General features: G+C 55.1%; 2 protein-coding genes and 1 long non-coding RNA gene across 3 annotated transcripts; 2 read left to right on the top strand and 1 right to left on the bottom strand.

Moving 5' to 3' along the window:
* Positions 1–2,201: 2,201 nt before the first annotated feature.
* POLR1G (RNA polymerase I subunit G) lies at positions 2,202–4,601 on the top strand. The gene is made up of 3 exons (XM_034793190.1): positions 2,202–2,429; positions 2,553–2,673; positions 3,503–4,601. The coding sequence occupies exons 1-3, from the start codon at positions 2,408–2,410 to the stop codon at positions 4,173–4,175; spliced, it is 816 nt and encodes a 271-aa protein (XP_034649081.1). The 5' UTR covers positions 2,202–2,407; the 3' UTR covers positions 4,176–4,601.
* A 2,107-nt stretch (positions 4,602–6,708) lies between these two features.
* On the bottom strand, positions 6,709–15,766 carry ERCC1 (ERCC excision repair 1, endonuclease non-catalytic subunit). The gene is made up of 10 exons (XM_034793189.1): positions 15,475–15,766; positions 14,313–14,420; positions 12,933–13,238; positions 12,271–12,374; positions 11,535–11,634; positions 11,187–11,263; positions 10,323–10,422; positions 8,706–8,777; positions 8,158–8,226; positions 6,709–7,960 (listed from the first exon to the last, which is right to left on the bottom strand). The coding sequence occupies exons 2-10, from the start codon at positions 14,391–14,393 to the stop codon at positions 7,907–7,909; spliced, it is 963 nt and encodes a 320-aa protein (XP_034649080.1). The 5' UTR covers positions 14,394–14,420; positions 15,475–15,766; the 3' UTR covers positions 6,709–7,906.
* A 1,829-nt stretch (positions 15,767–17,595) lies between these two features.
* Positions 17,596–19,876, top strand: LOC117889260. The gene is made up of 3 exons (XR_004648424.1): positions 17,596–17,651; positions 19,316–19,508; positions 19,819–19,876. It is a non-coding gene; the product is annotated as an uncharacterized LOC117889260 (long non-coding RNA).
* Positions 19,877–22,057: the final 2,181 nt, after the last annotated feature.

Raw genomic sequence — 22,057 nt, 5'->3', positions numbered from 1 at the left:
GCATCCTGGAACCCCCATATTCCCTATTTTCTTATAATGGTGATCTTACATATAAAGCATGTCTTGTAAGGTACCAGGGGAAAGGTTATAACCTGCTGAAAGTCATTTCTCTATCCATATATGTATATCGTTAATGCATATGAAGTTATGAGAATTGTGTTGTATGATTGTCACTAAAACATGCTGTAAATTGGGGAATCAGACAGATATTAGCTCCCCAGAGGCAACAACAAGGAAAGTAACCAGGCAGGTGTCAAACCACCATCAACAGCCATTGTCCAGGAAGGGTGCTACAATTCAATGACTCACCCGCATAAGGCCACACCGGGGGAATTGCTCAACTTTGCCTGGGGACTCAGCAATGCCCCAGACGTGCCTGGACTTGTGTTCTCCAAGAACATGGACTGAGGGTATAAAACAGACACAGAAGCCATGTTCTGGGCCCTTCTCCTGCCCCCACTTATGCTGCAAGGACATAAGACACTGAGAAGAAGACAAGACTCCAACAGAGGAGATTGGCCCAGATCTAAGGAACAAATCTGTATATTAAGGACTGCAATATCCAGTGGGGTGAGAAAAACTGCTTAATCTAGATGTTGTCCAGTCTAATAGGGTTGAGAGTTTAGACTGTGTGCTTATATTTTATTTCTTTTGGTAACTAACTGACTTTTTGCCTACCACTTAATATCACTTAAAATCCATCTTTTATAGTCAATACATTTGTTTAATTGTTTATCTTTACCAGTGTGTTTGTATGAAGTGTGGGGTAAATCTGCTCAGGTTTGATAAAGGCTGGTGTATGTCCACTTCCCATTGTTGAAGTGGTGAACCAATTAATAAATTTGCACTGCCCATCTTGAGCAGTGCAAGACGGTATATTCCTGAGGTACAGTGCCAGGAGCTGGGGGGATTTGGCTGATGTCTTTCTCTGTGTGATTCATGAGTGGCTCTGGGAGCATTCATGCAATCTAGCTGGGTGTGGGGCTCCACAAGCGGTTGTACTGAGTAATCACAGCACCTGGAGGGGTTTGCTGCTTGTCACTAGCAAAGCATTGTGAGAGTCAGCCCAGGCTGGAGAGATAAGGGGGACAATGGTCCCACAGTCCCAGGCTGCACCCCAGGTAGGATGACCAGATGTCCCAATTTTATAGGGACAGTCCCGATATTTGGGGCTTTTTCTTATATAGGCTCCTATTACCCCCCCACCCCGTCCCGATTTTTAAAACTTGCTATCTGGTCACCCTAACCCCAGGGATCCCATCACAGGAATGATCTGGCTAATTCTAGGATTGCCGGTCTGACATTGATCCTAGGCAACATAATGGAGTGACTGATATGGGACTCGATTAATGAAGAACTGAAGGAAGGTGATGTAATTAATGCCAATCAACAGGGGTTTGTGGAAAACAGATCCTGTCAAACTAACTTGATTTTTTTTTTTTAGGAGACTACAAGTTTGGTTGATAAAGGTAAGAGTGTTGACATAATATCTGTACTCTTCTGTAAGGTGTTTGACCTGGTTCTGCAGGTTCTAAAAAACTAGAATGATATAACATGAACGTGGCCCACGTTAAATGGATTAAAAGCTGGCTGAGGGACAGGTCTCAATACCTAACTGTAAACAAGGCATCGTCCCTGAGCAGCTGTGTGTCTATTGGGGTCCTGCTCAGTTGGCTACTGAACATTTGTATGAGGTAAGACCAAGATGTGGGACATGAGGAAGAGGCCAGGGCTCTGCCCCAGAGCCAGCTGCATTCTCAAAGGTGCCACAGGACCCTCTGTTACTTTTAACAAATTCAGACTAACACGGCTACCCCTCTGATAGCTGCATTTAGGGTGACCAGACAGCAAGTGTGAAAAATCGGGACAGGGGGTGGGGGGTAATGGGCTTCTATATAAGAAAAAGCCTCAAATATTGGGACTGTCCCTATACAATCGGGACATCTGGTCACCCTAGCTGCGTTGCTCCCTGGGCACAAGCAAGGTGTGTTTCCATAACCTAAGAACAAAGCCTGCAGGCCATGCTTGGGGGAGGAGAAGAAAAGGATGATCGTGGGGGAGGGATGTGACTAATCAGCTCCCAGCACCAGGCTGGGGCCACAGGGGCTGAGGCGAACTCCCGGCTGCACACACAGCGACCTGCCGCTAGGGGCAAGGGCGGCGCTGTCCCCTCTGCGCGCCGCTAGGGCGGCGGGAGACTTTGTCGCGGGCCGAGCCAAGAGGACACGGCAGGGGTCGGACGGATACCCGCCCGGAAGGATGGTCCAGGCCGGGACCGTACCAAGCCCTAGCAGGCGCAGAGCGGAGACAGCGCTCCCCTTGCCAGGGCAGTGAGCCCGCCCGGAAGGGGCGGGGCCAGGGAGTGGTGGCTCCACGTGGTTTCTTCCGCACGCTCAGCGCCTGCAGCATGGAGCGGACGGCGCTGGGGGGTGAGTGGTCCGGTGGGGGGGGAGTGGCGCTGGGGGGTGAGTGGTCCGGGGAGGGCCCGGGCACCCTCTCTGTGCAGCCCCCCCGCCCCCTCTAATCCGCCCTTTCCCGTGTCCTCCTGGCAGGGCTGCCGCGGTTCCAGTGCCCCCCGGATTTCTCCCCGAGCCCCTTCGCCCCCGAGGAGCTGCGGGGCCTCTCCAAGGAGCTGTGGTTGATCCGAGCGCCCGCTGATTTCAGCCCGGACAGGTAAGCGGGGGCAGGCTGGCCCTGACGGAGGGGGCTGGGAGCCAGGACGCCTGGGTTCTCTCGAGGGTTGCCAATGTTGGTTTGATGTATTCCTGGAGATTTCAGGCACATGACATAATCTTTAATTCCTGGCGACTCCAGGCCAGTCCTGGAGGGTTGGCAATACTAGTTCTGTCCCTGGTTCTGGGAGGGAAGTGGGGTCTAGTGGTTAGAGTGTGTGTGTGTGTGGGGGGAGACTGGGAGCCAGGATGCCTGGGTTCTCTCCCTGGCTCTGGGAGGGAAGTGTGGTCCAGTGGTTAGACTGGGGGGGGGGGGGAAGAGACTAGGAACCAGGATGCCTGGGTTCTGGCTCTGGGAGGGAAGTGGGGTCTAGTGGTCATTCACTGGTTGAACTTGGGAGAGATTCTTCCCCTCTGTATGGTGAGGAGGAGGATGTTCCTGCTCCCCCTGAGCTGGGCTGGGTGGGGTGCTGAGACTTTCCTTGTAATCTCTCCAGCATACCAAGCCGCTTGGTGGGGGCTTGTTACCTTCCTGTCCAGTGTTTTCTCCCTTGGGTAGGGAGCGAAGCCTAGAAGGGCCTGCAGGATTGTGGCTAGGTGAGGTGGGGAGATCACTGCTCTTCCCCCAAGCTCTGTACCAGCTTTGGTCTTTCAGGGGCTTGTGCGAAGCCTGGGACTTGCACAGCGGCCAGTTCTGAGCCCTGATCCGCCGTGGGGGCACAGAGGCAGGGGCCTGGCCTGTGGGTGAGGCTGCCTCGAAGCTCATGCCCCCGGGTTACTGTGCTGTTCCAGCCCAAGGCTCACCTGAGGTCCTCTTGCTTCCCCCTCAGCCTGGATGGCTGCGCTGTGCCCCTGGTCGGGTTCCAGACGCTGAAGACAAAGTCTGATGGGACGCAGCGAGTCTTTGACATCCACAGTGCCCTGGAGGAGCCAGGCAGCCCCTACCTGCTAGTGTCCTCGACCCGCCCTGGCCAGCTCTCCTGCGCAGCCTCCTTCCACGGCTGCATGCGCATCTGTGAGAGATTTGGAGACCCCAGCAGCAGGAGCCCTGGCCAGGCTGTCGCAGCCAGGCCTGCCCCCCAGGTCCCAGAGGGCCTCCGGCAGCGTTTCCTGCCCTTTGGGGGCAGCCCAAAGCAACAGTGCCCAGAGGCAGCCACATCCACGCCAGCGACAGAGGTGCTGGGGTCTGCCAGGAAGAAGAAGAAGAAGAAAAAGAGAGTGAAAGAGGAGCCCGTGGACCTGCTGGTGTCCATAAAGCAGGAGCCTCCCGAGGAGCCCTGGGGCTGGGGGAGCGGTGATCCTGGCCCTGAACCCCCCGGAGGGGAGGAGGATGATTTGAGGGGGGCAGAGGGGCCCACTCTGGAGCACCTGAGCCCCAAGCACAAGAAGAAGAAGAAAAAGAAACACAAGTATGAAGCTTTGGAGGGGGCAGTCTGGCCGTGCAAGGCCGAGCTGCCGGACCCCAGCTCCATAAAGCAGGAGCCTACACACTCCCAGGAGTGAATGCGGCGATTGGCTGAAGATGTGGGGTGGGGATGTCCCATCACTGCTTCGACCCCTGCGGTGTCCGCCTGCTCCTGAGAGGGGAATAGCAGCTTCACATGGTGTGCCCTAGACTGTCTAAAGTGCCAGCGTCCCTCTGTGGGCATTAGGGGCATCGGGCCCCCTGCTCCTCCAGGGCCAGCCAGCGGTGCCAGTGCTGTGCCTGCTGCCACCAGAATGAGCGGGAGGCCTTGGTGGGTCCAGGCAGAGCAGGACACGTTCTGGGCCGCAGCTGGCGACTGTGTGGCCAGGTTGCTCTGGGTGCACCTGGTGTTTGTGGCGGGTACTGGCTGAACCCTGCTGGCTGTGGGATCTTGCCCGAGGCTGGGAGGGGCAGCAGGGAGTTGTTCTGTCTCTGCCTTCCATTATAAATGCAAGTACACGTGGGGACATGTTCTGTCTCCTTTAATCGCCGTGGCTGTAGGGTGCCCCCCACCACCAGTGACTGCTCCCTGTGGGAGAGGACAGCTCGCTCCCCCTGAGGCCAGGCACACACCCCCTCCCCCGGAGGAAGGGTTGAGTCTGGTGCCTTGCACTGGTTTTCCCCAGGGTTCCTACTGCGGGAGCTGGGAGGTTCCCAGCAGCCCTGGGGCTAGAGGTCCTGCTGCCTCAGGGGAAACCTTGGGTTGGGGGGAGTCACCCAGGTCATGTCCCCATTTATCCAGCTGCCGGGGGGCAGTGCTTTACTGTGCTCCCGGGCAGCATGGCACAGCTGGGCAGGGGCCTCCCGCCTGTGTGTCAGGGAAGGTGTAGGGGACCGGATGGGAGCTGGAGGCTGGCGGAGGGGAGTTCTGCGGTGAGCCAGAGTCAGGGATGAGGTAGCAGTGCCTGGTGCTTTCCTGTCTGCTGCTGGGGGCGGGGGGGGGCCTGGCTCAGTGAGCCCCCCTCCTCCCAGGGGGAGCAGCGCAATGCCCTGTGTGCTGTGGAGCTTCCCATCCCCTGCCAGGCCTCCCACTTAGTGCCCAGCCACAAGAGGGGTGTTAGTAGGGGAGCTGGGTGCCAGCGGGGCTCTGTCTTGTAGGTCCTGCCCTGGTGTAGCTCCTAGGGGGGAGAGGGTGTCAACCCAGGGCCCATGTGCCTGCTGGGAAGCTGGGCCAGGGTGCAGGGGGTGAGTGTGACCAGTCCAGTCACCCCAGCTGGGGGGGATGTCAGGCCAGGCAGCAGGGCGGGTTCTGGGCACTGCTTTGTGTGTGTCCACCGAGTCACTGCACCCCAAACCTCAGAGATGCTGCCCCCAATGGATCACTGCACCCCCCCAAACCTCAGGGACCCCCAAACCGCAGCCACCATTGAATCACTGCACTCCCAGATGCCACTCTCCCAAGCTCACAGGAGGTATTTTATTTAACTTGCCTCATTTAAACCCTAACGCTCCATCAGTATAACTTGGTGAGCTAAACCTGGGATGCTGTTATGCTGTACCATGTGCTGGAATTGAGAGATCCCTTCCCACAACCATCCACTTGTTTCAGCCCCGGTTCTGGAGCTGTCCCGGAGCCCTACCCTGCTCCCATGGTGCCTGTGACTTGCCCCAGCTGCTGCCCTTCTCTCAGCTCTGGTAGCTTGAGCAGCTCCCTGGTGTGTCGGGGACGGTGGGGTCTGGCAGTGGCCGTGGTTGGAGTTAGTAACTCCTGAGACAAAATGGGGATGTTTTGTAATATTTTTGAGGCCTGTCTGTGCTTCAGTTTCCCCCGTGGGTGGAAAGGGACCGTTTGGTCTCAGGGCAGGGTAAGCCACAGGGGTGAATCGTAACCAGCTGTTAGGGTGATCGAGGCCCACATAGACCCCATTAGTGGAGCATCTGAGCAGACACCTAGCAGCCAAGGACCCAGAGAGAAACAGACTCCCCCACCTCTCCACATGGGGCTGGGCTGCCTCTCCCCAGCTTGGTGTGGTGGGGGCTAAGTGCAGGCCGGGGGAAGCTCTTGGGGGCACACCTGGAGTCTGAGGGATGACTGAGCTTGAACAAGAGGATTTACTACAGCTTGGTAGGGCTTTGATTAACCCCCCTCTCCCCCCCCCCCCCATGGCCTATTCTTTAATCCAGTGGCTTTCAGACTTTTTTTCTGGCAACCCAGTTGGCCCTGCTCCCACACCCCGTGACCCAACGGGAGGGGTTCAGGGCTGGAGCAGAGGGTTGGGGTGTGTGGGGTGGGGCCAGGGATGAGGGGTTTGGGGTGCAGGAGGAGGCTCTGGGTTTGGGGGGGTGTTCAGGGCTGGGGCAGGGGATTGGAGTGCAGGCTTACCTTGGGCAGGTCCCGGTCAGCGGCACAGCCGGGGTGCTAAGGCGGGCTTTCTGTCTGTCCTGGCACCACAGACCGCACTGCGCCCCAGAAGTGGCCAGCAGCAGATCCAGCTCCTAGGCGGAGGCGTGCTGCTCTCACCTGCAGTCCCCGCCCCCCACTCGGAGCCGGTGCTTGGGGCGGGGGCAGCGCGCAGAGCCCTGTGGCCCTCCCCGCCTAGGAGCCGAACCTGCTGCTGTTTGCTTCCGGGGTGCAGTGCGGGATCAGAACAGGTAGGGACTAGTCTGCCTTAGCCGGGCAGCACCGCCAACAGGACTTTTAACATCCTGGGTGCGGTGCTGCCCAGAGCCACTGCGACCCGGTGCCTTACATTCTGCGACCCAGTCCCTGCACTTCTACGCTTCTCTCTGCTAACCTAAGGACTTCCTATGCTATGTTCTGCATGGCTACTAACCCCTGCTGCTTTGAAAGCGCTGTGAGTGGCTCCAGTGATCCCTGGAAAACGTACAAGTCTCCTTCAGGGTTCTGCCTCAGTGGGACGTGCTGAAGGGAGCTCACGGGGTGAAGCAGGGGTGCTGAAGGCCCAGAGGTCCAATCTAAGGGGCTGGTGAAGAGTCAGACCCCTATAAGGGTTCCTCATACAGACTGTTTCAAAGCTGAGGCCTTAGCGCTTACCCTACAGATCTGACCGCTCCCTGCTGGGACCAAAGCACACAAGGGTGGGGGGCTTTCCCCACCCCCACTCCAGCTCCTGGCATCAAGGCAGTGCTTTAACCCCAGAGACCTGGAGTCCTTGCTCTAGCAAATCTCCCCTGGTTGCCCTAGAAGCTATTGGCTGCTCGCGGCCCATGTGGCAGTGGAGCAAGGGAAGGGGCTGTGAGGGTCCCCAGCAGGGGACTCCCCCACCCATGTATTCCTGCACCTGCAGTGCATGCCCTTGAGGCTGCAGGCTACAACACATGCTGTCAGTGCATTGGGTGGAGGGGACTGGAACAGCTCCCTCACACTTCCCCAGGCGGAGAGTCCTGAGCCAGCCAGCCAGCACCCCTCCCTGGGAGGATATGGGAAGCCTAGATGCCAAAAACTGCTGCCCCGCTACCAGGTGGGGCTGTGTCCAGGTTTCTGCTTGACCCATTATCTGGCAGTGAGGTTTGATGAGCCCCCCACTCCCTAGGGGCATACACAGCTTGGGCAGGAGGACTCCATGACCCAAAGCCACGTGAGATGCTGTTTGGTGGCCAGGCCAACCTGCGATGCTACACAGCATGTTTTATTGTCAAAGTCCAGACTCGCAGAAACAGCTGGGCTTTGGTTCCTGGTGCTGCTAAGTGTCCCCCAAGGCCCTGGCTTCCTAGCAGACAGCATACGGCGTGCTGGCAGGGACACGTGGCCTGCTGGGCAAAGGGGGTTGTTTATTCCTGCTTGTCTGTGCTGCTGGCAGTGCTCCGCTCATTTGGGGATCTTCAGAAAGGGCTCGTGGAGGGTGTCAAAGAGCCTCTTGGCCTGTAAGGAAAGCAGAGGAAAGCCCTGAGCTGGTGAAGGCTGGAGCTCTGGGGCCAGCATCCTCTGGTGGGGCTTTCACCCAGGAATGCAGCCAGCTGGTTCCATGCAGCCCCTTTGGTGCACAGGTAAGGCACTGGGGGAGGAGGAGCGCCCAGCTGGTGCATCAGAGAGAAGTTCTCCATCCTGCTCCCACTCACCTTCTGGGGCCCAATGCCTGGGCAGAGGGAGAGATCCTCTTTGGACGCTTGTGCAATGTTCGCGAGAGACTGAAACAACAACATTCAGAGTCAGAGGTGACCTCAGAAAGCCTGGGCCACAAGGAACGACCCTGCTGGGTCCTTCCATTCGGCCCCAGCACTCTGCCCTTCACGCTCACTGGGAAGTAGTGACCCGGTCCTGCCGCCGCACTGCAGTATGGTTTGTGGGTTGGTCACATGTCTCCTGCCAGGGGGGCCCTGCAGGCTGGGAGCTGTGGAGGAGCGGGGGTTCAGCAGCTTGGGCCATGCTGGTTTGCCACCCCATCCATTCCTGCAGCTCTCCTGCCTCTCCAGGGGCAGCATCCTGCTCTGACAGACAGCGCTCCTGCACTGCAGGGAAAGCCCAGAGACCCAGCTGGGGACCTGTCCTGGGTGAACTGATACAAAGGGAGTGACGGGCTTAAGTAGTTCCAAAAGGCAGCCAGCCCTGCTCAGAGCTAGCAGGGGCAAGGCCCAGTCTGCACCCTGATGGGCAGCAGGTGGCTCACCCCAAACGTTGAGAGAAGGCTCAGCGCGTCTGTCTTGTTAACTGACTTCACGCTGGTCAGACAATCCGTCACCTGGAAAGAGAAACAGCAGCTGCATAGAATCATAGAAGATTAGGGTTGGAAGGGACCTCAGGAGGCCATCTAGTCCAACCCCCTGCTCGAAGCAGGACCAACCCCAACTAAATCATCCCAGCCAGGGCTTTGTCAAGCCAGGCCCTAAAAACCTCAAAGAATGGAGATTCCACCACCTCCCTAGGTAACCCATCCCAGTGCTTCACTACCCTCCTAGTGAAATAGTGCTTCCTACTACAGGGGAGTCGCATCTTACACAGGGGTTAGGTTCTGAAGTCAGCGCGTAAGGCGAAAATCACATATAGTCAAACGCTAATTGAGTGGAATGGCGGGCGGAATCGCCCGCACTACAGGTACAATATTTAAATTGTTCTTTTTTTGTTTTGCCGAGCGCGTATAGTTAAAATCGCGTAAGTTAAATGTGCCTATGATGCGACTGCACAGCATCCAGCCGAGACCTCTCCCACTGCAACTTGAGACCATTACTCCTTGTTCTGTCATCTGCTACCACTGAGAACAGTCTAGATCCATCCTCTTTGTAACCCCCTTTCAGGTAGTTGAAGGCTGCTATCAAATCCCCCCTCACTCTTCTTTTCTGTAGATTAAATAAAACCAGTTCCCGCAGCCTCTCCTGATAAGTCATGTGCCCCAGTCTCCTAATCATTTTTGTTGCCCTCTGCTGGACTCTCTCCAATTTGTCCACATCCTTTCTGTAGTGGGCGCAAAACTGGACTCAATACTCCAGATGTGGCCTCACCTGTGCCAAATAGAGGGGAATATTCACTTCCCTCAATCTGCTGGCAGTGCTCCTACTAATGCAGCCCAATATGCCATTAGCCTTCTCGGCAACAAGGGCACACCGCTGACTCATATCCAACTTCTCATCCGCTGTAATCCCCAGGTCCTTTTCTGCAGAACTGCTGCTTAGCCAGTCGGTCCCCAGCCTGTAGCGGTTCATGGGATTCTTCCGTCCTAAGTGCAGAACTCGGCACTTGTCTTTGTTGAACCTCATCAGATTTCTTTTGGCCCAATCCTACAATTTGTCTAGGTCACTCTGGACCCTATCCCTACCCTCCAGCGTATCTACCTCTCCCCACAGCTTAGTGTCATCTGCGAACTTGCTGAAGGTGCAATCCATCCAATCATTCAGATCATTAATAAAGATGTTGAACAGAAGCGGCCCCAGGACCAACCCCTGAGGCACTCCACTTGATACCGGCTGCCAACTAGACATCGAGCCGTGCAGGTGGGAGCGCCCCTCCTTGGCCGGGGGAAAGTGCACTCACACCAGTCATAAGCTAAATTCCCCTCTCCCCTTCCCACTGCATGCTGCTGAGAGACACTTCTACTACAGGAGACCTAGTGAGGACATTGCTGTGGGGAAGCTCACAGCACGGGGGTCCCTGACACAGCACTGCTGTGGGGAAGCTCATGGCATGGGGGTCCCTGGCAGGGCATTGCTGTTGAGAAGCTCAGCATGGGGGTCCCTGGCTGGGATGCTGCCATGGCACTGCTGCAGGGAAGCACACAGCGGGGTAGCCTTACTATGGACAGGAAGTCCTGATCCACTTTCTCCTTGAGCAGGTCAGCTGGTTTCTGCTCGTAGGCTTTGTACGTTTCCAGGTAGCGTCCGGCCTCTTCGGGGCTGAGGGGAACCGGAGACCCCAGAATTAGCTCAGGAATCATGAGACTGAGTTGAACAGGCACAGTGCACACCACGAAGGGTTAAAGCCACAATGCTGAGTCAGCTGGAGGTGCCCCAGCCTGCAGAGAGTGGTGCTCAAAGCCAGGCACAGGTAGGGCCCAGCTGCCAGGCTTGCTGGCCAGCTGCTATGGCCAATGTTCAGCTCCATGCTTAGGCCCCAGTCCCACTCCTGCCATCGGCTTCACAGGGACCCTGGGGGCTCCCCAAGGCCCACAGGGGGCAGTCGAGCGGATGTGCCGCAGGTCATGGAGCTTTCAGCATGCAGGCCTAGGCACGTGCTGAGGAGGACGGGGAGCCTTTGGGCAGCGCTTGGAAAATGAAACGTGCTGCCCCGAGAGGACTCGCCACCTCCGGCCAGCCGGGCACGATCCGCCCCTCACAGGGGAGGGGACCTGCCACAGTCACAGTGTTGGGAATGGAACCCAGGAGTCCGGTCACAATGGCAGCCGAATCCCCAGGTTACCCACCAGCTCCATCTCATTCCAGCAGAGATGGGAGCAGGGGCCTGGGTCTCTTGCCCCTTGGCAGGACACACCCAGGCTGGCCTGAGCCAGCCTCCAGCTCCCCCACGCCTTTTGCCCCATGGCAAGGCACTCCGAGCCCATCCCAGCTGGCATGAAGCCCACCCGGCCCAGCCTCTGACTCCCCGCTCCCTGGGTCTGGGTCTCACCCTCGATGGGACGGGCCCAGCCTGCAGCTCTCACCTCCAGGCCAGGATGAGGGTGCAGTCGGCCAGGATGCACATCTTGGCCAGTTCCTTCAGTGCCTGGTGCGGGTCCCTCTACAGCAAAGGAAAGCAATTCCCCTCTGAGACGGGAGGCAGGGAGTATATGCGGGGGATGAAGTGGGAATTGAGCTGGGATGGGGCAATGGGAGTGGCTGGGTGAGGCCATGGAGGCTGGAGAAGCAGGCGGATCACTGTGCAGGAGGATGGGAAACTGGGGAGCGGGGGAGCTGGTTCCATCCCCCCCAGCCCCGCAGCAGGGATGGGACAGGGCACTGTTGCAGGAGAGGGTCTGGTTCAGGGCTAGGAGGGGACCGAGGCTCCTTACCACATCGACCTGCACCAGCAGCACCTGGACCGCATATGTCTTCCCCAGGAGCTGCAGCCGCTCATGGATGTAGTTGGGGTTCAGGTTGTGGTACCGCAGGCTGCGAGGGGAACAGAGAGCACCGGAGCCATGGGTAACCCCTCTCCTGCCCACCCCACTGCAACTCTCCTTGCCTGCTCCGCAACCCCGGCTCTTGCAGCCATCAACCTGCTGCCCCCGAGAGCCCGGCTCTCACAGCCATCAGCCTGACCCACCCAACACCAACCCCCCTGGAGAGCCCGGCTCTCCCAGCCATCAGCCTGCCCCCCAACCAGCTCTCCCAGTCATCGGCCTGCCCCCAAACCGGCTCCCCCAAACATCAGCCTGACCCACCCAACACCAACCCCCCTGGGGAGCCCAGCTCTCCCAGCCATCGGCCTGACCCCCCCAATCGCCTCAAGTGCCAAGCTCTCCCAGCCATCAGCCTGCCCCCAACCAGCTCTCCCAGCCATCGGCCTGCCCCCGAACCAGCTCCCCCAGACATCAGCCTGACCCACCCAACACCAACCCCCCTAGAGAGCCCGGCTCTCCCCGCCATCAGCCTGACCCCTCAATTGCCCCAAGTGCCAAGCTCTTCCAGCCATCAGCCTCCCACACCAACCCCCCACCCAGAGCCCAGCTCTCCCAGCCATCAACCAACCCCCAATCGGCTCTCCCAGCCATCGCCCTGCCCTCCAGCATTGGCTCACCCACCCACCTCAGGAAGAGGGCACACGTGCTCTGGCCCAGCACGTAGTCAGGGACGATGTCGCCAAACTCCCAGGGAATGTTGCGCACAAATTTCAGGATGGGGTTCCCCCGCTGAGAAGAGATGGGGAGTCCCCACAGCATTAGAAATGGGGTGCCAGCCCCAACGGGGCACTGGCAAGAGACTGGGAGGAGAGGCTGAGGAGCCCCCAATGGGGGGCCCCAAAAGAGGCCAAGGGGTGGGGCGAGGGCGAGCCCTCAATGCGAGCACCAGGGAGAGGCTGGGAAAGATGGGATGGGTGAGTCCCTGACAGAGGACCTGGGGAGAGGCTGGGTTGGGGGAGAGGCTGGAAGAGGCAGGATGGGCAAGCCCTCAATGGAGGATCTGGGGAGAGCCCAGGGGAGGTGGGGTTGGGCAAACCCTTGACGGGGCACCCAGTAGAGGGTAGGGCAGGGCAGACAACCCCTTGATGGGGGGCACCAGAGAGAGACCCAGAGTGGGCAAGCCCCCGATGGGGATGGGGGGGCACTGAACCATGCAGCACAAGAGCGAGGGCCTGGGGAGACCCTCACTCCACAGCCCTCTCCTGCAGAGAGAGAGAGTGCCCCCTCCAATGCCAAAATAGAGCGAGGAGAAGTGCCCCTCACACAGCCCCCCCCGCCCACTCTCACCTGGCGAGCACTGACGATGATGCAGTTGCTCTTGGGCCCCGCTTTCAGCGTGGGGCTGGGGTCCGAGTCCCCACTGGCAGCAGGGAGTACAGTGCTGGTCTCAGTGCCTGGAGGAAGCGCTCCTGAGGAAGCTCCCGCTCTGGACTCCGATGATGCAGCCGTCACCCTGGCAGGCCGGGAGACTGGCATGGAGGCCAAGGACGCAGAGACCTGTTTGACGACGTATTCAGCATAGGAGGTGGCCCCAGGTAGGGCAGGGGCCCTGGGCTCTGCTGCAGAGCAAGAAGATTTGAAGATGGGTCTCACCTGGCGGGAAGCAACAAACCCTGGGTGAGAGGGAGATAGAGCCAACTGTGCGTGGGCAGGGGCCTCTCAGGGGAAGCTGGGTATGAGTTGGAGTGACCCCAAGCGTGCCAGGGATCCCCTGAGCAAGCAGAGTGTTTCTTGGGGGAAGCACAGAGCCAGCTCTCTGCTAGGAACCCCAGAATGAGCAGTGTAGTAGAAAGAGGAAGCCTGACGCATGAGCCTGGTGCAAGGCCTGAAGCCTGAACCAAAGTTAGCAAAAGTTATGCTATGAGCAGCAGCCAGGCCCTGACAAACGCAGATGCTTGCCTGCAAGTCAGTGGCCAGTACACAAACTCGGCACCATTAGCTAGCATTGCTAAAACCCACTGGCTGTGTAAACACATTCCAGCAGGCCAACACAAGAACACCCCAACCTAGCACTTGATAAAATGGTTTGACAAAAGTAATAAATAGTGATATTTTGTCTGAAACATCACGAGTAAAAGTACAAAGACAGGTGGTGAATAGAAATGTTTTGTCTGAAACATCAGGAGGAAAGTATAAGGGGAGGTAACAGACATGTCATGAAGTTGTAAGTTGATATGTAAGTTGTTTATCCCAGATGGTTTGTTTTCATTCATAAATATTGGAATACCTCGCTTTAACCCTTCATCTGGCCTAGGGGGCAGTGGGAAGTCCTGCCACTAACAGAGCTAGTCCATTGTCATGGGCATACATGTGTTAGTGTACCTGTAACCATTGAGCTGGGGCATTAGCACTGTGCTTTGTTGGCAATAAACCTAGCTGGGTACCTTCACTACTAAACAAGTCTTGTGGTCTTGTTGGGCAGTTCGATTGGAGCCTGCTGTACGGGCTATCTGGCCAGGGCTAGTGCAGCACGCGGAAAAAACACATGCACACAACCGAACATCTGACGACAAGCAGGGTGTGTCTGGGGGTTCCTGGGGAGGGGCAGAGCCAACTCGGTGCTAGGGGCCTCCTGCCTCTCACTGTGTGTGTGAATCTCAGCAGCCCCGGACACAACCAGCTACTTATCAGGTCCCCTCCAAGAGCCACCCCTGCCTCCTTTCCTACCATGGTATGTTCAGGGTCCTGTGACTGCACAGTGAATCTCTTCCTCCGCTCCGGGGCCTGGGCTGCCTCCGTGGGCTCCATCCTTTAGGACCCAGCCTGGAGCGATTCCTGGGGAGAATCCAGAGCAGACACTTCAGACACCAGCAGGGACCAGCCTTACCCAGCAGCCTGGGTTACGAAGAGCTCATAGCCCTGTGGTTACGCACCAAAGAGCTCTCAAGGGCAGGGGCTCGAGATGGCAGGGCTTGAGCTCAGCACTGCACAGCACTTCTCTCGCCAGCCGGCTCAATGCAGCCCATTCCTTGGGGTTACGGCTGAGTTCCCCCCCCCCCGGGGAAAACATTGCATTAGTGTCCCCTGGGCATAAATCAGTAACATGGGGGCAGGGGGATTTGTCCTACCCTGATGTTTGGCTGGTGCCAGGAGCCACTCACTTGTACAGACTTATTTATCATGGGGAACTACTGGATGACACAGATTCTCCCAGCCTGGTGTTTCTCCCCCCTCGAGGTCATGGACAAGTTCAGGAGACTTTCTTTATTGGTTAGATGGGGACGGGGGGAAAGGTCAGCATGGCAGGAGCTGAGAGACCCTATTTCCCAGGGGGCTCTGGGGTGCCTCACAGTACAGGGCTCCCAGCAGTAGGGATAGTGCTGGCTCCCGCACTGCACCCACGAGTCAGGGCCCAGTGCCCCCTGCCCAGGTCAGGACTTGACACCCCCCTGCCAGAGTTAGGGGGCCAGGGTAAGTGTCAGGACTAGGGTTGCCAACCCTCCAGGATTAGCCTGGAGTCCCCCGGAATTAAAGAGGAATCTTTAATTAAATAGTATGTCATATGATGAACTCTCCAGGAATACATCCAATCAAAACTGGCAACCCTAGTCAGGGCTGGGCTATGGGGTCAGGGTCAGGTCTGGGGTCAGGTGCCTGGAGAGGGTCAGGGTTTGGCACTGGGTCAAGGGTCACTGCCCCCACCAGGGGTAGGTGATAGGGGTCAGGGGTCGCGGTTGGGGTCAGAGCCTGATGCCGCCCAGTCACGTGACACTTTTCAGCTCAGCTCCGCCCCGCCCCCTCCGCCCTGTGATTGGCTGTGCCGCCGCCGCGAGTCAGAACAACGCGCTTCTCGGACCCCCCGCGCATGCGCATTAGTCTCCGTCCTCACCGGCGCCGCGTCACCCTAATTAAGGGGGGAGCGGCGCAGTTGCCCCGTCAAGCGCGAGCTGGGGGGTGTCCGCAGCCCCGCGGGTCTCTGTGGTGTCCAGCGATGGCCCGCAGGGAGGTCACTAGCTCCGTCGCGCCTCCGGACTCTATGGTGTGGAGCTCAGGGAGAGCGGCTTCTCCCGCTGGTCGCTCTACCTGCGGGGCCGCCGGGACTCTGTGGTAGCGAGAAGAGAGATGAGCTCATTGGGACCTGTCTAGCTTCGGGTCCTCCGGACTCTATGGTGTGGAGCCCGGGACTCTGTGGTAGCAAGAACCTGGAGGAGGCGTCGAGATGGGCTCATTGGGGCCTGTCTAGCCTCGGGTCCTCCGGACTCTATGGTGTGGAGCCCGGGACTCTGTGGTAGCAAGAACCTGGAGGAGGCGTCGAGATGGGCTCATTGGGGCCTGTCTAGCTTCGGGTCCTCCAGACTCTATGGTGTGGGGGAGGCTGGGGCCCCAGATTACTGATGTGGCCTGGAAGCTGAGTAGCAAATCCAACCGCCTCAGCTGCTCGGCAGGGCCGGCTCCAGGGTTTTGGCTGCCCCAAGCAGCCAAAAAAAAGCCGCGATCGCGATCTGTGGCGGCTATTTGGCGGGAGGTCCTTCGCTCCGAGCGGGAGAGAGGGACCGTCGGCCGAATTGCCGCCCAATAGCTGGACCTGCCGCCCCTCCCCGGAGTGGCCGCCCCAAGCACCTGCTTGCCAGGCTGGTGCCTGGAGCCGGCCCTGCTGCTCGGGAACCTGTGTGGTGTGTGTAAAAGCTCCGAGTTCCTTGGGAAGAGCTTTTCCCAGGCGGCTCAGGGTCTGGGGGGGACGCGTGGTGCCTTTCCCATTCTCGGGGTGTTTGTGTGGGGCTGTGAGGCCTGAGCAGTTGCACAAAACGGCTGGTCCTTGGTCTCAGCCTGTGACTGAGGAGCAGGTGTGAGTGGAGGCACCAAGGGGGGGCAGCCCAGCCCAGGTAAGTGCATGGGGAGGTGGTGAAACCCAGCTGGCCGGGGGGAGCCATACCCCCCCCCCGCCGCCCCCCCCCCCCCCCCCGTGGGATGCTACAACAGGGAAATAGTGTGCGGAAGCCCACTGAGCTCCTTGCAATGCAGCATCTGACCCCCTCCCCCCACCCTGCAAGTCCCCCTCCCCTCNCCCCCCCCCCCCCCCCCCCCCCCGTGGGATGCTACAACAGGGAAATAGTGTGCGGAAGCCCACTGAGCTCCTTGCAATGCAGCATCTGACCCCCGCCCCCCACCCTGCAAGTCCCACTCCCCTACCCCTTTTTTATTTCTAAGTTCTAGTTTTGCTGCATATAACACTATTGCACATTACAATTATTTAAATAATACATTTCATAGAAGATTAGGGTTGGAAGAGACCACAGGAGGTCATCTAGTCCAACCCCCTGCTCAAAGCAGGACCGACACCAACTAATCATCCCAACCAGGCCTTTGTCAAGCCAGGCCTTAAAACCCTCTAAGGATGGAGATTCCACCACCTCCCTAGGTACCTATTCCAGTGCTTCACCGCCCTCCTAGTGAAACAGTGTTTCCTAACATCCAACCTAGACCTCCCACACTGAAACTTGAGACCATTGCTTCTTGTTCTGTCATCTGCCACCACTGAGAACAGCCCAGCTCCATCCTCTTTGGAACCCCCTGTACTTGTATCTCAATGTGTTTGATTCTAAGTGGCCTCAGTAAAGCATTTGGTCAGCTTCTTGAGAATGGGCACTTACTGAGAATAGTCCTATCAAGAAACATTTAACCGACAATGGACTTTGGGCGACGCCAATCCACATCTGAGCTTTCCTGGGAACGTTCAAACTAACATGTAAACAATGGCGTCTGCCTGCAAAAAGCTGAATCATTCATGGACATGTGACTTGCCAGGTGGCTACAAACTCCATCTTGTTGCTGTGACTTTGCACAGAAGAACAACGGGGTTTCTGCCCACAAGAGAGAGAATATAAAAGGCCCTGGAAACCCCTCCATTTTGTCTTCAACTGGCTCAAGAGATGGCATGTCCACCCCAAAGAGATGCCTGAAAGAAACTGGTACAAAGGACAGTAACTACGGGGTATGAGTGATTGCTGGACCCAGACTAGCAAGGAGTCCAGTCTGTGAAAGAAGCTTATTGAAACATCTCTGAGGGTGAGATTTCATCTGTAATCAGTTTCTTCCTATATTAGGCTTAGACTTGCCTGTTTTGTTTTATTTTGCTTGGTAACTTACTTTGTTCTGTCTGTTATTACTTGGAACCACTTAAATCCCACTTTTTATACTTAATAAAATCAGTTTTGCTTATTAATTAACCCAGAGTAAGTAAGTAATATCTGGGAGAGCAAACAGCTGTGCATATCTCTATCAGTGTTCTACAGGGCAGACAATTTAAGAGTTTACACTGGATAAGCTTTATACAGAGTAAAACAGATTCATTTGGGGTTTGGATCCCATTGTGAGCTGGGTGTCTGGGTGCTGGAGACAGGAGCACTTGCTAAGCTGTTTTCAATTAAGTCTGCAGCTTTGGGGGCGTGGGTCAGACCCTGGGTCTGTGTTGCGGCAGATTAGCGTATCTGGCTCAACAAGACAGGGTGCTGGAGGCCCAAACTGGCAGAAAAAACGGGCTCAGAGGTAGTCTCTGTGACTGAACCCATCACACCCCCCTTCAGGGTTAGCAGTTAAAGGCTGCTATCAAATTCCCCCCCTCACTCCTCTCTTCTCCAGACTAAATAAGTCCATTTCCCTCAGCCTCTCCTCATAACTCATGTGCTCCAGCCCCCTAATCATTTTCATTGCCCTCTCCTGGACTCTCTCCAATTTGTCCACATCCTTTCTGTAGTGGGGGGCCTAAAACTGGACTCAATACTCCAGCTGTGACCTAAGCAATGCCAAATAGAGGGGAATAATCACTTCCCTCAATCTGCTGGCAATGCTCCTACTAATGCAGCCCAAAATGCCGTTAGCCTTCTTGGCAACAAGGGCACACTGTTGACACATATCCAGCTTCTCATCCACTGTAATCCCCAGGTCCTTTTCTGAAGACCTGCCGCTTAGCTGGTCGGGCCCCAGCCTGTAGCAGTGCATGGGATTCTTGCATCCTAAGTGCAGGACTCTGCACTTGTCCTTGTTGAACCTCATCAGATTTATTTTGGCCCAATCCTCCAATTTGTCTAGGTCACTCTGGACCCTATCCCTACCATCCAGCATATCTACCCCTCCCCTCAACTTAGTGTCATCCGTGAACTTGCTGCGGGTGCAATCCATCCCATCATCCAGATCATTAATGAAGATGTTGAACAAAACCAGCCCCAGGACTGACCTCTGGTGTGTATTTACATTATTACTAAAAAAAATATGGCATAGAAACACTCCCACTTCCCTCCCTCTGAAATGGGGGGAGCTTGTTTTGACAGACGTACCACTTTTTTTGTTTTGTTTTTTGAGACTTGGGAACATGCGAGGCATGCAGCCTGGGCCTGAGTGGCCTGGTCTGTGGGGCTGCTGTGGGCCTTGTATGTCATGGCCTGGGCCTGATTCTGGGTGGCCTGGCCATGCCATGTGCACCATGTACGTGAGAGGCTGGGCCTGGGCCTGGCCCTGAGCACCGAGGTGCTGGTTGGGTACTAACATGGTGGTGGGTGAATTAACATGTTGTTGGCTGGTGAAGAATGAGCCCGTGGCCTGACTTGAGGAATGCGATTCACGTTAAAGCTGACCTGAAGAGAACCCAGCATTCAGCTAATAAGAACCCTCCTCAGACTCAGTCGTAGGGATTATCCTAGTGGCATCTGATATTGAGAAACCTTCTTTCTTAGATTTCAGCTTTGAAATCCATCTGGCCTGTGGGCAAATTAAAAACTTGATCCCCTTTCCCACTGGCAGAAGTTGGTCCAATCAAAGCGATTACCTCACCCACCTTGTCTCCCCAGTAGTGTGGGACCAGCACGGCTACAACCACCCCTGCATGATTAAACATTGTCAGTGATGGAGAACCCACGGCGACCCTTGGTAAGTTGTTCCAACAGTTACTCTCACGGTTCAACATTGTACCCCTTATTTCCAGTCTGAAATTGTCTAGCTTCAATTTCCAGCCATTGGACCGTGTTAGACCTTTCTCTGCTAGACTGAAAAGCCCATTGTTAAATATTTTTCCCTGTGTAGGTACTTATAGACTGATCATATCTCCCCTCAACTTTTTTCTTTTTTTTAGCTAAATAGAGCAAGCTCCTTGCGTTGATCACTATGAGGCAGGTTTTCTAATCCTTTCATCATTGTTGTGGCTCTTCTCTAATTTATCTACATCTTTCTTGAATTGCAGGAAATCAGAACTGGACACAGGAATCCAGCAGTAGTCACATGAGCGCCAGATACGGCGGTAAAATCACCTCTCTGCTCCTACTCGAGATTCCCGTTTATGCATCCCAGGATTGCATTAGCCCTTTTGGCCACGGTGTGACACTGAGAGCTCATGTTCAGCTGATTATCCAGCACCCCCAAATCACTCTGAGACACTGCTTCAGGAGAGAGTCCCCCACCCTGTAAATGTGGCCTGCCTGCCTTTGTTCCTAGCAGCATACATGTACATTTAGCTGTATTAAAATGCACATTGTTTGCTTGTACCCAGTTTCCCAAACGATTCAGATGGTTCTGAATTTGTGACCTGTCCCCTTGATTATTTACTACTTCTCAAATTTTTATGTTGGCTGCAAATTTTAATAGTGATTTTTTTATGGGTTTTTTTTCCAGGGCATGGATAAAAATGTTAAATAGCATAGGGCCAAGACCTGATCCCTGCAAGACCCCGTAAGAAACACACTTGCGCCTTCCCTGTTTAGTTAACCAGTTTTTAATCCATTGAATGTGTGCTATGTTAATTTTATATCATTGTAGTTCTTTAATTAAAATGTTGTGCGGTACCAAGTCAAACATCAAAGACTATGGTCTACATTAGAGACCTTACGGTGGCGGAGCTGTACCAATGCAGCTGTGCTGCTGTAAGATCTTCCACATAGCCGCTCTATGCTGACGGAAGAGAGCTCTCCCGCTGGCGTAATTAAACTAGCTACCACCGCTTGTTGGGGGTATGTCGGCGGAAGACTGTCTCTCACCAACATAGCGCTGTCCGTGCCGGCACTTCTGTCGGTGTAACTTATGTCAATCGGGGTGTGTTTTTGTCTCTTCTCCACGCCCCTGAGCAACATCATTTTTAACAACCAAAAGGCTATGTCAATATACTTGTGCTAGTATAATGTCAAACCTATTACCTTTTATCAACCGAACTTGTAATCTCATCAATTTTGGGTACGTCTACACTTACACACACACATACGTGTTTTTGAGTTAGGGTCTGGCGGCAGGCAATCGATGTTCTGGGATCGATTTATTGCGTCTGGTTTAGACGCGATAAATCGATCCCAGAAGTGCTCGCCGTTGACGCCGGTACTTCAGCTCGGCGAGAGGAGTACGCGGCATCGACGGGGAAGCCTCCCTGCCGCGTCTGGACCCGCGGTAAGTTCGGACTAAGGTACTTCGAATTTGCGTACCTTAGTCCGAAGTGGGGGCTTAGTGGGGACCAGGCCAAAGATATCTAAGTTAGTTTGACAGGAACTATTTGACATAAACCCGTATTGATTGGCATTAATTATATTATCCTCCTTTTTAATTCTTTCTTAATCAAATCCCATATGAGGCATTCTATTATCTTGCTGCGGATCAGTGTCAGACTGTCAGGCCTGTAATTACCTAGGTTAGCATGTTTACTCTTTTTTAAAATATTGACACACCATTAGCTTTGGTCCAGAACTTCCCCAGTATTTCAAGACTTAATTGAAAAGAAACATGAACAATCCAGCAAGCTCCTCAACCAGCTCTTTTAAAACTCTTGGATGCCAGTTATCTGGAACCGTTGATTTAAAAGTGTCTGACTTTAGTAGCTTCTGTTTAGTGTCCTTCAGAGCTACGAGTGGAACAGAAATATTTATTGAACACTTCTGCCTTTTCTGCATTATTATTGATAATTCTACTATTTGCATCTACTAATGGATGAATACTAGTGCCAGGATTCTTTTTGCTTGTAATATATTTCAAAAACTTATTGTCTGTAATTCTGCTGACCACAAATTTCTCCTTGTGTCCCTTTGTTTCCCTTATCAGAAGTTAGGAACTGTAGAAAACTGATTTCTATTCATTATTATCAACTTCCCCTTTCTTCCATTTGTTCTATTTTTTTTTTTATAGCTGCCTTCACTTCCCCACTAAAGCAGATCTGTTTTTTAACTAGTGTGGCCTTCTTCCTCAATTGTGGTTTTGGGGGAACCTAGTAAATTGTTCTTAAAGGATTCCCTGTTATCAGTCACATTTTTCTCATTAAATTTGTCCTCCCAACTGATTTGGCTCATAATTGTGTTCAGTTTTGTGAAACTGACCTATTTAAAGCACTAAGTGTGTGTGCGTGTGTGTATATATATATGTTAAGTTAATGGAGATATCCCATCTCCTGGAACTGGAAGGGACCTTGAAAGGTCATCATGTCCAGCCCCCTGCCTTCACTAGCAGGA

The sequence above is a fragment of the Trachemys scripta genome, chromosome 16 (assembly GCF_013100865.1).
Source record: "Trachemys scripta elegans isolate TJP31775 chromosome 16, CAS_Tse_1.0, whole genome shotgun sequence".
Lineage (NCBI taxonomy): Eukaryota > Metazoa > Chordata > Testudines > Emydidae > Trachemys > Trachemys scripta.
This window is presented reverse-complemented; position numbering and strand designations above follow the sequence as displayed.

What these genes read in the sequence shown, in the direction of transcription:
- POLR1G (XM_034793190.1), top strand. Translation starts at nt 2,408, where the DNA reads ATGGAGCGGACGGCGCTGGGGG. An exon ending in GGAGCGGACGGCGCTGGGGG is followed by an intron (nt 2,430 to 2,552) that starts GTGAGTGGTCCG and finishes TCCTCCTGGCAG; the next exon opens with GGCTGCCGCGGTTCCAGTGC. An exon ending in GCTGATTTCAGCCCGGACAG is followed by an intron (nt 2,674 to 3,502) that starts GTAAGCGGGGGC and finishes CTTCCCCCTCAG; the next exon opens with CCTGGATGGCTGCGCTGTGC.
- ERCC1 (XM_034793189.1), bottom strand. Translation starts at nt 14,393, where the DNA reads ATGGAGCCCACGGAGGCAGCCCAGGCCCCGGAGCGGAGGAAGAGATTC. An exon ending in TCATCGTCAGTGCTCGCCAG is followed by an intron (nt 12,375 to 12,932) that starts GTGAGAGTGGGC and finishes ATCTCTTCTCAG; the next exon opens with CGGGGGAACCCCATCCTGAA. An exon ending in GCCTTCTCTCAACGTTTGGG is followed by an intron (nt 8,227 to 8,705) that starts GTGAGCCACCTG and finishes TTGTTGTTTCAG; the next exon opens with TCTCTCGCGAACATTGCACA.